This window comes from Dendrobates tinctorius, unplaced genomic scaffold (genome assembly GCF_039654945.1).
Source record: "Dendrobates tinctorius isolate UK_male_01 unplaced genomic scaffold, ASM3965494v1 ptg000232l, whole genome shotgun sequence".
In the NCBI taxonomy this organism is placed as follows: Eukaryota; Metazoa; Chordata; class Amphibia; order Anura; family Dendrobatidae; genus Dendrobates; species Dendrobates tinctorius.
The window spans coordinates 19,562,459-19,577,604 of NW_027361899.1; the positions used below are offsets into that span (position 1 = coordinate 19,562,459).

Below are 15,146 nucleotides of genomic sequence, written 5' to 3' on the forward strand. Positions count from 1 at the left end.
TCCAACACTCGCATCCCACACAACAGGGTAGTTCTGCACAACTACATTGCGGCTCCTTGCTTAGAGAGTAGCAGAGTACCTTTGGTGGTTCCCTGCATGGAACACTGGACGTGCTGGGAGGCGGGTCGAGTTTAGATATAAAAGAGTGGGAAAGTGTAGGATGACAGGTCAGTCTCACAGAAGGTCAGTCGGGTAGGAAGTCACTCAGACAGGAGTGAGGATCCCTGGAAGAAGGGATGGAGGAAGAAGTGCTGCAGCTGCCTCAGTGACCTGAGCCAATTGGCACGGGAAAGGAAAAGAAGGAGAAAGACGTAGAACTGCAACCTAAGCTTCCATAAGACAGAGAAAGATCAGTATGGAACGAAGGAGTAAGAGAACAGAGAGGAGACGTGGGTTGGAAGAGGAACCCTGCCTATAGGTTCTCAGCGCAAGGCCGGGGCCCGGTCCCCGAGGTTGTATGGACACTTATGGTTCTGCGGCAGACACCGGTGGAGTAGTTGGCTGTAAATGCACTACTCCCATCCAAGACTTGGGGCACAACAGCAACTGATTTAGAGAGCCGGGACTCAGGAGAAGGGAGTCCCCGAAGCAGGCTACAGCTGTCTGCCGTACGAGTAGAGTTCTTGGGAACATCTGACAGGAGGAACTCCAGAGTACCACAGTACTGGGGCTCTTCACACTTTAAGGCGCAATAGAGGAGTCGTTCAGGAAAGGTACATGTTGGCGGAGTGTTGGAGAGGAGCTTTCCATCTGACCTGGAGGTTGGCTGAGTCTCTGACCCAGAGGACACGGCCCGGAGGCAGGCACCCTTGTGTACCGCAGACTGTGAGTAAAGCTTTGGAACTGAAAGCCTCGGTGTCCTCCATTCATTCTTGCGCCAACCCGCTCAGCATCGCTACAACTGGGTATCATCCTTTTGTCATGCGGGGCTTAGGTCAACTAAGGCAGAAATACCCGGGGCCCCTGTGGTGTCCCTTTCACTAGGGGAAACCCTGTCTGACCCTCAACTCAGGGTTTTTGCTGAAGGTGCAAATGCCTGAGCCTCCACCCTTTCCTTATCTCCTGCTCAGCCCTAAGCTTAACCCTCCACCCTCCACCCAGTGAGGAGACAAACCACCAAAGCCCCAAACAATAAAGACAGACAGGGAGAACTTAAACTGCACCGCGCTGCATACACACAGGACTATACAGTAATGTGAACAGGGCACAACAAAACACAAATATGGGAAGGCGAGAAGGTAACAATGGATCATACGACACCAGATATGAATCTCTTTCTCTCTCTCTCCAACACCTCCACTCCAGACCGCAACCACTTGGTATGACACACAAGCTATAATCGGCGACGCCCATAGGCCAGCACGACTATTTAAAGACCGTGGGTGTGACCAAACATCCAACCTGATCTCCAGCTAGATTAACCCCCGATAGCCTGAGAAACTCAAGCCGGCGCCACTGAGGCTATAGTGGACGGAGGTGGAACTACCTCTGCCTGCCGGACGCTGTGGTGTGAATAACGTCCGACATGACAGTACCCCGTCTTCTACGAGGGACCCCAGGGCCCTCAAGACTCATAGGACCCGGCTTGTCCGGATGACGACGGTGAAAAGAACTGACCAGCCGATCTGCATGTATGTCCGAGGCTGGTACCCAAGACCTCTCCTCCGGACCATACCCCCGCCAGTGTACCAAATACTGAAGAGTATGGCGCACTACTCGAGAGTCCACTACCTTGGAGACCTCAAATTCTAAATCGCCATCCACCATGACCGGAGGTGGCATCGGCGTTGTGTCCACAGAGCCTACCACCTTTTTCAATAAAGCCCTGTGAAACACGTTGTGTATCTTGTATACTGCAGGAAGTTCCAACCGATAAGCAACTGGGTTAATGATGGCAGCAATCTTAAAAGGGCCAATAAACCTTGGACCCAATTTTAAAGATGGAATTTTGAGTTTTATATTTTTAGTCGCTAACCACACCCATTCACCCACACACAGGTCCGGACCTGGCACGCGTCTACCGTCAGCCACCCGTTTGTACCTCGCACTCATGCTCAACAATCGCTGTTTCACCCTCCTCCAGACTGATGATAATTGAGCTCCTAGCTGGTCCTCCTCCGGGACACCCCCCGAGTCACCCTGACGTAAGGTACAAAATTGAGGATGTTGACCGTAAACACAAAAGAACGGAGACTCTCCCGATGACTCTTGACGGTGATTATTTAACGCGAATTCGGCCAGAGGAAGGAAAGTAGACCACTCCTCTTGGTTGTCGGACACAAAGCATCGTAAATACTGCTCCAGATTTTGGTTCATGCGCTCAGTTTGACCATTTGACTGTGGATGAAACGCCGATGAATGTGACAACTTGATCCCCAAACGTGAGCAAAAAGCTTTCCAAAACCTAGCAACAAATTGAGTTCCCCTATCAGATACTATGTCCGACGGAACTCCGTGGAGTCTGACCACCTCCTGCACAAACACCTGAGCCAACGTCTTCGCATTGGGCAAGGAAGGCAATGAGATAAAATGCGCCATCTTTGAAAGTCGGTCAACCACCACCAGGATGACCGTGTTCCCCGCCGAGACTGGCAAGTCAGTGATAAAATCCATGGAGATTTCTGTCCATGGCCTATTAGGTACCCCCAGAGGCTGTAGCGTGCCAGCAGGACGGGCTCGGGGCGACTTGGCCCTGGCGCACATGATGCAAGCTGCCACGTACGAGACCACGTCCTGCCGGATTTTGGGCCACCAGAAACGACGCAATACCAGCTCCAAGGTGCCCTTAACCCCTGGATGACCAGCCAGTACTGAGTCATGATGTTCCCTCAACACCTTAAGACGAAGATGAAGGGGTACAAATGATTTGTTGGCGGGAAGTCCTGGCGGTACCTCCTCTTGGGCCTCAGCAATCTCCGCCTCTACCTCAGTCGTGAGAGCCGAAACCACTACACCTTCCTGGAGGATGGGTACCGGCTCTTCCCGAGGTTCTCCCCCCGGAAAACACCTGGACAAGGCATCTGCCTTGGTGTTTTTAGCCCCGGGACGGTAAGTCACCAGAAAATTGAAAGGTGTAAAAAACAATGCCCAGCGAGCCTGCCTAGGAGACAGACGCTTGGCCGACTCCAGATAGAGCAGGTTCTTATGGTCGGTGATGACTGTGACCTGGTGAGCAGCCCCCTCCAAGAAGTGTCGCCATTCCTCAAAAGCCAATTTGATGGCCAACAACTCCCTGTTGCCGATATCATAATTCCGTTCGGCCGGCGACAGCTTCTTGGAGAAGTAGGCGCATGGATGCATATCGCTCAAAGATGAGCCCTGTGATAGTACTGCCCCCACTCCCACCTCAGATGCATCAACCTCCACTACAAAAGGTTTAGACACGTCCGGTTGCACCAGAATGGGGGCTGAAGCAAAACTGTTCTTCAGACGCTCAAATGCACGTATCGCCACCTCAGACCAGCTAGTCAGATCGGCACCCTTTTTTGTCATGTCCGTGAGCGGTTTGGCTATAGTAGAAAAGTGTTTTATAAATTTCCTATAATAATTAGCAAACCCAAGGAACCGCTGGAGCGCTTTCAGATTATCAGGCCTTTCCCATTGTAGCACCGCTTGCACCTTAGCGGTGTCCATTTTAAACCCTGCGGCGGACACAATATATCCCAAAAAAGGCAACTCCTGAACAAAAAATAAGCATTTTTCCAGCTTAGCATAGAGCTTACTCTCACGGAGCAACTGTAACACCTGCCTGACATGCTCTAAATGAGTGTCCCGGTCGCTCGAATAAATGAGGATATCATCCAGGTATACAATCACAAATTTCCCCAGGACATGAGCAAATACGTCATTAATAAAATGTTGGAAAACAGCAGGCGCGGTTGTCAACCCAAATGGCATAACCAGGCTCTCAAAATGACCCTCAGGAGTGTTAAAGCCCGTCTTCCACTCATCCCCCTGACGGACCCTTATGAGGTTATACGCCCCCCTGAGGTCAAGCTTGGAAAACCACTTTGCCCCCGCCACCTGGTTGAACAAATCAGGGATCAAAGGCATCGGGTATGGATCACGGATCGTAATCTGGTTTAACTCCCGGAAATCCAGACACGGCCGTAACCCCCCATCTTTCTTCTTAATGAAGAAAAACCCCGCTGCTACAGGCGAGGACAAAGGCCGGATGTGTCCTTTGCTCAGACTCTCCGCGATGTAGTCCTTAAGAGCTTGTCTCTCTGGGCCAGAAATATTAAACATCCTGGCCTTAGGTAATTTGCCCCGGGTTTTAACCTAATTGCACAGTCATAGGCTCTATGTGGAGGCAGTTCTGAGCAACCCTTCTCAGAGAAAACATCCGCGAAATCCTGCAAAGCCTCCGGAAGGCTGGGCGTCACGGCGGACACACATGTGGCCAAGCAATTGTCCTGGCAAAAACCACTCCATTGTACTATGTCCTGAGTTTTCCAATCAATTACCGGGTTGTGCCTGGACAGCCATGGAAAACCCAGGACCATTTGAGCTGGGAGATTACGGAGGACCCTACATGTAACCGACTCAGAATGTAGGACCCCAATGTGGAGTTTCACCTCAGCCACAAACTCCGTAATCTCCCCCTGAGGGAGGGGAGCGGCATTAATGGTAACCACCTGAATAGGATGAGGGAGTTTTTCGATCTTAAACCCGGCAGTGCGTGCAAACTCCTCATCTATGAGATTGGTGGCGGAACCGCTATCCACAAACACTGATATTGGTAGCTCTCTGCCCGCGATAATAACCTTGGCAGGGAGCATACATTGAGATACCATCATGGAGGATATGCATACGCTCAGTTGGGCCTCCTCCATACCCACTGAGCTTAGCAGTTTTCCGCCGGTGTGACCTTCTTCGGTAGCACAGGACAAGCGTTAACATAATGATTCCTTTTACCACAGTAAAAACATGCTCCAGGCTTCCTGAACCCAGGAACGCGAGGCTTAACCTGTGACACCCCCGCAATTTGCATAGGTTCAGTGGGCTCATCTGCAGCAACCACACTTGCACCCCTGCTTTCCCCCAGAGGTAGCGTCTCCTGTGCCCCCTGACGCAAACGGCGATCAATACGTATAACCAAACTCATGGCAGACTCTAACGAAGCAGGAGTCTCATACATCAGGAGGGCCTGTTTAACTCTTCCTGAGACCCCATGAATAAACTGACTCCGCAGCGCTGGGTCGTTCCACTGTGTGTCTACTGCCCAACGGCGAAATTCTGAACAATAGTCTTCCGCCATACGTTCCCCCTGACGGAGGGCGCGGATCTTAGATTCTGCTAGAGCTAATCTGTCGGGATCATCATAAATGAGCCCGAGTGCAGAAATAACATTATCGACAGAATGAAATGTAGCAGAGTCAGCTGGTAAGGAAAACGCCCATGCTTGGGGGTCCCCACTCAGTAATGATAACACCAGACCCACCCGCTGAGCCTCATTACCTGAGGAGACCGGGCGCATGCGGAAGTATAATTTGCAGGCCTCCCGAAATATGACAAATTTGCTGCGTTCCCCTGAGAATCGTTCTGGCAGCGGGATCTTCGGCTCTGCACCGACACCTGCAGATGCCGTTTGCACCTTCGCTACTACCAGGCCCTGCTGCAGAACTGCCCCTTTCAACTCGGAGACCTGTAAGGACAGCGCCGCCAACTGGCGGGTTATGGAATCCATGGGATCCATGGACTCCTGAAAAATGTAGGCCGATTATAATGTCACGCGGGGCTTAGGTCAACTAAGGCAGAAATACCCGGGGCCCCTGTGGTGTCCCTTTCACTAGGGGAAACCCTGTCTGACCCTCAACTCAGGGTTTTTGCTGAAGGTGCAAATGCCTGAGCCTCCACCCTTTCCTTATCTCCTGCTCAGCCCTAAGCTGAACCCTCCACCCTCCACCCAGTGAGTTGTCAAACCACCAAAGCCCCCACACAGTAAAGACAGACAGGGAGAACTTAAACTGCACCGCGCCGCAACCACACAGGACTATACACTAATGTGAACAGGGCACAACTAAACACAAATATGGGAAGGCGAGAAGGTAACAATGGATCATACGACACCAGATACGAATCTCTCTCTCTCTCTCCAACACCTCCACTCCAGACCGGAACCACTTGGTATGAAACACAAGCTATAATCGGCGACGCCCATAGGCCAGCACGACTATTTAAAGACCGTGGGTGTGACCAAACATCCAACCTGATCTCCAGCTAGATTAACCCCCGATAGCCTGAGAAACTCAAGCCGGCGCCACTGAGGCTATAGTGGACGGAGGTGGAACTACCTCTGCCTGCCGGACGCTGTGGTGTGAATAACGTCCGACATGACACCTTTACACTGCCTGCGCCTTCCCACAACCATTACCACTACACTGCCCTGGGACATCATCCCTGCCTGTGTAGGGCTATACCATCACTGCTGCACCACACCATCTGTCCCAGAGGATCTGTCTGCAGCGTCGGCTTAACATCTCCCTTGCCGAACACCACAGGTGGCGTCACGAACTATTCCATTCCATTAACTACACTCCCCCATTACTTGGGCGCCCAGGGCCACGGACCGGGTCACTGCTGCTGTGACACATCCCCCTGACACCGGCCCGGTACCGAGTACCCCACAGCCTTGGGAGGGCGACCCACAAGTATATTGCTTTTTTATGCTGAGAAGTGGTCAGAACACTATTGAACACCGCCATGAGAAAGAAGGGGCTGGAAAAGACACAGTCCAAAGAGTAAATAAGAAAATTATTGATGTGTTACCTGCGGGAAAGCTGGAATGGAGGCAGGCACAGCGGGTCTTTGCACCGTGTATGGAGTGCTGGTGACGCTCCCCCACACCCGACTATCGCTGTTTCGCAATTTGCTTCTTCCGAGGGCAATTTGCTTCTTCTCCAGACCTTAATCCCATAGAAAACTTATGGGGGGAGCTGAAGCTCCGAGTTGCCAAGCGACGGCCTCAAAATCTTAATGATTTGGAGATGATCTGCAAAAAGGAGTGGAGCAAAATTCCTCCTGACATGTGTGCAAACCTCATCATCAACTACAAAAAGCGTCTGCCTGCTGTGCTTGCCAACAAGGGTTTTGCCACCAAGTATTAAGTCTTGTTTGCCAGAGGGATCAAATACTTATTTCTCACTGTAAAATGCAAATAAATTTATATTTATACAGCATGATTTTCTGGATTTTATTTTTGATATTCTATCTCTGTGTTAAAATTAACCTACCGTTAAAATTATATAATGTTCATGTCTTTGTCAGTGGGAAAACTCACAAAATCAGCAAGGGATCAAATACTTACTTCCTTCACTGTAGATAGATAATAGATAAACAGGTATTCACAGAAGTCCAAGCAGCACTGGTATGGATATAAGATGCTGTCTGTGAACGTGTGTCGGATCTCACAGGTTAGTGAAGTCCTGTGCTTACAGCAGCCTCTGCACTGATTCAATCAGATGGGGTCTGTCATTGGGAAAGGAGTGGCAAGTTTTATGTGAGCTAGCTGACTTAAGGGGAATTGACGGTGCAGATAATCGTGAAGGAACGCTTAGTGTCACCGTTATCTTGCCGTGTAAACAGACTGCCAATCACCCAATGAACGAGCGTTTTGCAGCAGAAAGGATCACCGTTCTCGGCAGGGTATCGGGACTCTCGCTGCCTAGAATATCAGCAGCCTATGCGGCCTGAGTGATTTCTAATAGATCATTAGTTTTGGTCTTCTTCTGTAAACATTCAAATGACCGCCAATGGGTGAAAGTTTACCGATCGACGGTCGTATGGCGCCGCCGGTCTGTCTGTGTAAACAGACACTTACAGACACGGTGACCAGTGGCCGGACTTCAGCCCCACTGTATCCGTAATATGGTAGACCACTGTGGTACAGTAAAGGGTGTTTTACTGGATGGGATATACATTTCTCCCAGCAGGTTAATGTTTGGCCGGGTTTTTCCCTAAAGACAGGACCTGCGATGATGTCATGGTCACGTGATCATGACATCATCGCAGGTCCTGTCTTTAGGGAAAAACCTGGCCAAACATTAACCTGCTGGGAGAAATGTATCTCCCATCCAATAAAATACCCTTTACTGTACCACGCCATGATAATCACTAATCCGCACGGACAGATGAGCTACGATGGGAGGAGACAGTGGGATATTTGAGGCTGCATGCACACTGACCGCCGTTGTAATCCGACAGACCCCGTAAGTCTTGATCGCATTCGTCAGTGCGGTATCTCTGGAAAATTCAGTGTAACATGTCGGTAATAAGTCTCCTCTTCTTCCGCTTAGGAGAACGCTCCGGTAAGAGAGGACTCGGGAGAATTCGTGTACTGCCTGCCTCGATGTCAGGACCAGCCCGCCGCTCGCTACGATCCCTACGATCTCCATGTTGTCCCGGCTCGTAGCGCTGTCCAGCGTGATGTATACTGGACGGTCAGCGCATCGCACGTGTGTAAGGTGAGTGTAGGGATCATCCATCACAAGTGACATTCACGCATTACTTTTACCCGGCGTTCTCCAGTCGCGTCCAAAGCTGCGTGCAATATTCTTCAAAAAGCCGATCTACATGCGGCGTGTAATTGCTCGTGTTGTGATGAAGCACAGCTGATCGGGACACAGCTCACAGAGCCGCAGCGTTGTCCCGAGTAATTAGCGCTGATTACACTTTATGGACCATCTGTCCACCTGTCTCCTCTTATATTCATTACATTATGGCGGTGGAAATTCTCACCAGTATTCACTGTCTAGAAACTGCATTTATATTCCGCATATCCTTCCTGGTTTGCATTATATTCACATTGTCCAGGATTAGAAAAAAAGAGATTTTTTTTTTCTCTTAAACAGCGCCACTCCTCTCTACAGGCTCTGACTGGTATTGCAAGATTTGCTTGAATGTGCATAAGCTTCAGTACCAGTCACGACCCATGGGCAACTGTGGCGCTGTTTTCTAATTTTATATACAGTGGGTTCAATTTTTATTTTTTATTTTCTCCTCTGAATCCTATGCATAGAGCAAAGACCTAAAATTCAATCTGGCTTCAGCCACCACTAGAGGGAGCATTTCTGCATCCTTGTTTAACCCTTTCCCAACTTCTGCCTAATTGGCATAAACCAATCCCTAAAAATTCCCAATTTGCTCACAAATTTCCAAGACGTTTTTCTTTTAAGTTTTGCATCGTGTTTGTCAACAGTTTAAAAAAAATTGTGAATGTGAAGTTCCAGAAGGGGAATGGGCGATCATTTTTTTGGGACAGATTTATTAAGCTTTGTGACAAAAATTGATTTCCAATAAACACCTATTTTTCGGACGTCTAAAACTTGCCAAATTTATTAACCAGCGAACGTTTTTTTATTGAATTTGGCGCAGTCTTACTCCAATGATTTTTTTTTTGTCTCCTATGTTGAATGCCCCCAAATATATTTTGGAATTTTTTTTTTTTCTATTCCACCCTAAAACATATAACTCTTTAATATATAGTATATGCACGTCCCCAAATGCGTGCCGCTAAAGAAATTCATCTACTGTGCAAAAAGAATACAAATACACAAGTAAAAGTTATAACTCTTGCAAAAACTTTTAAAAAAAAACCTCAACTTGATTATTGGAGTTACTAAGCAGTTTGCGTTGCGCTCCTGAGTGCCCCCTAGTGGTGGCAGAATACGGTAAGAATCTGATACTTTCAGCAGAGTGTCGGCACTCATCTGCTCGCTTATACAAGGGGTATAAGTATCCTGTAGAAATGGATCCATTTTTTTATTATCCAGGTAATGATGGTCTCTGGAGCTGAAATCATGGAGGTCGTGCCTGTGCCCGAGTGGATACATGAGCGGGAGAGATACTATACCATAAAGAATATCCGCACGTTCTCCCAGTTCAGGTAGGACGGCAGTAAAGTCATCCATATAGGAGGCCGCCGGACTCGCTTTGAACTTTTTTGCTACTTTTCAGGCTTTGGAAAACTTTTACTATCTGGAAAAGAAATGTTAACAGATCGAAGATGGACGGCAGCAAGTAAGTAATAAAGAGCCGGAATGTAATATTATTACTACAGAGAACAATGCCAGGTATTTATTAATCTACTTACAGCGGTTTTCTGCCCAATTATCTCGTTTCTGAACTTTACGTACTGGTTTCCCATTGTCCGAGCAGTGGGGCCGGGCTCCTGCTGCCGCCCGATGCCTTACAGCCAATCCGATCCTAGAGAAATGGGAAAAAAGAATATTCACATGGAAAAGGGAGAAGATTATTCAGTGATTTTATTATTATTTATTTTACTCTTAATAGTATTTTTTTGCGCTCTTTTCCTACAGGACGCTGCTCCTTCGGCACCTGTTCCTCGCTGATGAAGTCTTCCAGGACTGCCTGCAGCGCCTCCAGACTCTGTGCGAGGGCGCCGTCAGTACCCAGACTGATCGCCAACACGGAGGTTTACCCATCTTGCTTATTAATGTAAGGAAGCCAGAGTAATGAGCTCGCAAGTTTGGACGCCCGATTCCCTATCTCATAGATGGGTGTCTTTAACCCCTTCATGTTCAGGCGATTTATTTATTTTTTTATTATTATTATTATTATTTATATTTTGCACTTTTTTTTCCCCTCCCCTTCATCCAGGAGCCATAACGTTATTTTTTTTCCCCACATATGAGGGACAAGTTGTAATTTTTGGGTGACCCCCATTCATTTGACCATGTAATGTATTGAAAAAAACAGGGAAAAAAAATCCAAATGCTGTGAAATCAAGAGAAAGAAAAAAATTCTACCGTTTGATTTTTGTGGTTGTTGTCGTTTTGATGGCATACATTGTGTAGTAAAAATGACCTGACAAAATAATTGTCCAGGTCAGTACAATTACGGCAACGCCAAACTTGTAAAGATTTTCCTTTTCTTTAAGTGTGTGTTTTTCATCCATTTTAACAACTGGAAAAAAAAAAAACATAAAAAAAACCGCATTGAAAGTGCAGCAAAAATACATGTATTTTATGCAGCGTTTTTGCTTCAAACGTGTGCACATACCCTTACAATTCAGATTGAATTTTTTTATTAGTATGGTACTTTGACAAATCAGACTTTAACAGAAGTGGTGACAACAAATATATTTATTTTTTATTTTATTTGTTTTATATGTTTGTTTTAATGGGGAAACAAGGACAGATGATTCGAATTTTTATATTTTATTTTTTCAAAAACAATTTTATTACTTTTTTTTATATTCGTTTTGAACCAGCTATCGTCTCATCTCTTAAACTATATATTGCAATACTACAGCATTGCAGCATATCGTTAAAATCCCTGTCTCCTATGAAGCCTTCCGTGTTTTGCTGGGCTTCACAAGGGTACCGCCATGGGGGCTTTTGGCAGGCCTCAAGCTGCCGTGGCAGCCCACCACCACCCTGTAATCACATTGTGGGGTGGTTGGAGTGATAGATGCACAAAACATCACGTCACATCCTGGGACCATGGGTGTAAAATAACTTTCTATGTCAGGAAGAGATTACCTATACAGTTCCTATGGCTGACAATGGCTTGGTGTGCAATAACCTCTCCCTCTCTGCAGCTGGATCACTCGTGCACCTATTCCCTGAAGGATTTCTGTCTCACTCAGAGCGAATCATGTAATCATGCCCTCATCAAACTTCAGACACTTAGAGAAACTCTGATCAAAGTTATCACTGAAACTTTATACAAGGTACGAGACCCAACATCTCACCACGGGTAAAACCAAAAGTTTCCCTGCGCAATAACCTATTTGTCTTCAGAGGTGTTGTAAAGTTTGGAGTGTCATTTTCGGGATGTCGCAGAAGTGAGGAAACCCCACTGATCACTCATGCCTTTCAAAGAGCACTGTGCAGTACCACATCTCACCTGTAGTGGCCGCTGTTCCTGATAACCATCGATCACTGGGGTTTTCTGCTGCAGGATAGGAAGCGATCAACTGATTGCCAGCAGATTTTGATATAGAAAATAAACCAGGTTGTAGAGACGGAAAAACGTTCTTCAATCCCTTAAAGACTCAACATCTTTAGGTCGCTTTGGGTGCAGCAATTTTATTTTTTGGATAATTGCATTCTCAATTAAGCAAAAATATTTACAGGATTCTGGTCTAACGTCCACATCAATAGTCCGTGGCCATCGTACCAGAGCCCTGCGTAACTCCTCATCCTCAAAGCCACTTCTGATAGGAATGCCATGAGTGTGCGTCGCACCGCAGCGATGGTGGCACGATCAGAAGAGGCACCGGGGACGCCAGCAGGTAAGAGGAGGTTTGCAGGGCTCCAATCCAGTGGCTAAGGACTACTACTACCGCAGAGTCTTTTTTGCACAACTCCATCTCTGAGAACCATATCTTTTTCATTCCTGTTAGGAGCCATTTGAGAATGTTGTAGGATGGCTTAAGCTATGTGCACAGGTAGTTTTTTGGGTGTGCGGATTTTGGAGAGAAAACCGCAGGTAAATCCGCAGGACAAAAGTTCTGCGGTTTATCTGCGGTTTTACACCTCATAATGGATGAGGTGTAAAACTGCAGCGTTTCTGCACCAAACAAATGAGATGCTGCGGATTGTAAACCGCAGCAAAACCGCGCGGAAAAATCTGCAGCATGTGCACAGTGGGTTTTTTTCCATTGGAAATAAAGGTACTGTACAGTGCAGCAGATTTCACTGCGTGTGCACACACCCTTATACTTTTCAGCAGCACATTTTTGGCACTAGGACATCCTTCATGTCCTGTGTGTTGCTCGGTGCGGCTTCCAAACTTGTCGCCTTCATTTCTTTGCCACCGTTCCTCGCCGTCCGTTATCCAGTCGAAATTGTCCGCTGCCAATATGGGAAACCCTCCGCCATGACTGAGTGGTCTTTACAATGGTCGGGTAGATGGTAGGCGTCAGGAGTTTTGCAAACCCCATCTGATACCAAGTTACGGACGTAATCACATTAACGTTAGACAAAGCATTACTTCCAAGGGGGATTACGTTTATAATACCGTGCACTATGTGGCAGCACGTGATGTGCTCACAGCTCTCTACTGGGGAACCACAGGGCTACAGGTGACGTTGTAAGTGCTCCGAGCAGCCGGCTCTGCACGACACCCGATGATGCGGCTTCTGCCGGCAGGAGAGCAGTAGTCAGCGATCGTTTCCCTATTTCCAGATTGTCCACCCTAATAAAATAATCTTCACGTGTGGCAGATCATTAGACAGCTGCGGGGTGGGGGGAACTCATTACACACCCCATAGCCCCGACATTGTGCGCCAGTAACGTGTAACTCCTTACATCCCAGGTGGCCGAGGCTGAGGGGCTGAAGGACCCCTTCTTGTCCAATTCCACTAAGAAACCAAATTACACGGAGCAGTCGGATTGGAGGAGCCTGCAGGAAAGGTTTAGGAGGTTTCTCAGCCTGGCGGACTGCCTCTTCCAGGAGATGCTGCGATCCATCGCCACCACCTCCGTCCAGAAGCTCCTCAGATTCCTAGAAGCTTCTAGCAGCGTGACAGCAGCGGAGGAGAAAAGGAAAGAGAAGCTCAGGTCTCTAAGAAGAGTCTAATCCTCCTGGGTTGTCTCCAGGACTTAGATATTGGTGGCATATCCTTAGTATACGTCATCAATATTCCCATTCCTGGAACAACCACCGATCAGATCTTTATCGATCCCGCAGCGTCCAGAAGAATACAGTAATTGTGCAGCACAGCTCCGGACTCTGTCTAGTGGTCGTTCTAGGTACTGCAGCTCAGATCCCATTCACTTCTATAACAGCTGAGCTGCAGTACCGAGAGCAGCCACTACACGGAGTACAGAGCTTTGCCATTTGGTTCCATTCACTGTGTACTTTTGGCCATTTCCAAAACCTCCCCTCTCTAATATTGATGACCCATTCTAAGAATAGGCTAAAAAATACCAAAAAACTTCCTCGTTTATCTTCATAATATAAATTTCCCATCTTTTAGGTCCAAAATTCGGTCCTGATGTGAACATTTCTTTAGTACATATTTTTATATTGAGACATTATTTTTCTAACACAAAGCTCCAAAAAATAGCCCACCATCAATTTGTGTTGCAATGGAAACATTGCCAACCCCGCTCACACACCTGGGACTGCTGCAGGCAATCACTGACTTAAGTGGTGTACTACTGAGATTAGTTATTGGCCGCAGCAGTCACATGGAGGACCGGTAATGTCAATGGTAGAAGCGACAGCATCAGGCATTTTTTTTTTTTTACAATTTCTCTTACACAGGCCAAATTTAAAAACTAATTTTTAACGGTAACATTCTGTTCCTGCAGCCACCACTAGAGGGAGCTGCACTAAAAAAATAAAATCATTCCGAATGCACTAGTGGTGACTGTAGAAAGCTATATCGGTGCAGAAAACGTGACGCTCTGTATCAGAATCTAAGTGATTAAACAATATATTAAGATATTAATTAGCACAGCACATTGGATCTGAAGACGATGTCTGATGAGGACAAGTCCCAGTCATTTACGTCATTATTGCTTTATTGCCTATGGATGCTTCGCTCTGGCTTTATCCAGAGTCAAAGACTGCTGCAAATCATATTGATATATACTGTATTTGTAAAAATTGTAATTTATAAGAATTTTCTTTAACAAACATTTATTTTAGAGGCAATGAGGACAAAAATGTTAATCTGGAAAAATCTCATGAAGTTCAACAAGTGGCCAATTCCTCTATAGATATTGCTAAAGTAAGTGACAGAGGATTAAAGTCTATGTACAGATATTAGCATTTGTTTTCTAGGTTGGATATAGAAATAATCATACATTACATTACTGATCCTGAGTTACATCCTGTATTATACTCCAGAGCTGCACTCACTATTCTGCTGGTGCAGTCACTGTGTACATACATTACATTACTGATCCTGAGTTACATCCTGTATTATACTCCAGAGCTGCACTCACTATTCTGCTGGTGCAGTCACTGTGTACATACATTACATTACTGATCCTGAGTTACATCCTGTATTATACTCCAGAGCTGCACTCACTATTCTGCTGGTGCAGTCACTGTGTACATACATTACATTACTGATCCTGAGTTACATCCTGTATTATGCTCCAGAGCTGCACTCGCTATTCTGCTGGTGCAGTCACTGTGTACATACATTACATTACTGATTCTGA

The 15,146-nt window shown here is 46.9% G+C and overlaps 1 protein-coding gene across 1 annotated transcript in view; it reads left to right on the plus strand.

Annotated features, from left to right (window-relative positions):
* Nucleotides 1-9,334: 9,334 nt before the first annotated feature.
* DNAH14 (dynein axonemal heavy chain 14) overlaps nucleotides 9,335-15,146 on the plus strand; it is a 183,871-nt gene continuing 178,059 nt past the window's right edge. Inside the window, exons 1-7 of the mRNA XM_073556432.1 lie at nucleotides 9,335-9,886; nucleotides 9,958-10,020; nucleotides 10,320-10,458; nucleotides 11,564-11,695; nucleotides 13,285-13,542; nucleotides 13,949-13,968; nucleotides 14,626-14,707. Coding sequence (XP_073412533.1) covers nucleotides 9,777-9,886; nucleotides 9,958-10,020; nucleotides 10,320-10,458; nucleotides 11,564-11,695; nucleotides 13,285-13,542; nucleotides 13,949-13,968; nucleotides 14,626-14,707 — 804 coding nt within the window. The 5' untranslated portion in view covers nucleotides 9,335-9,776. The remainder of the gene's footprint in view (nucleotides 9,887-9,957; nucleotides 10,021-10,319; nucleotides 10,459-11,563; nucleotides 11,696-13,284; nucleotides 13,543-13,948; nucleotides 13,969-14,625; nucleotides 14,708-15,146) is intronic.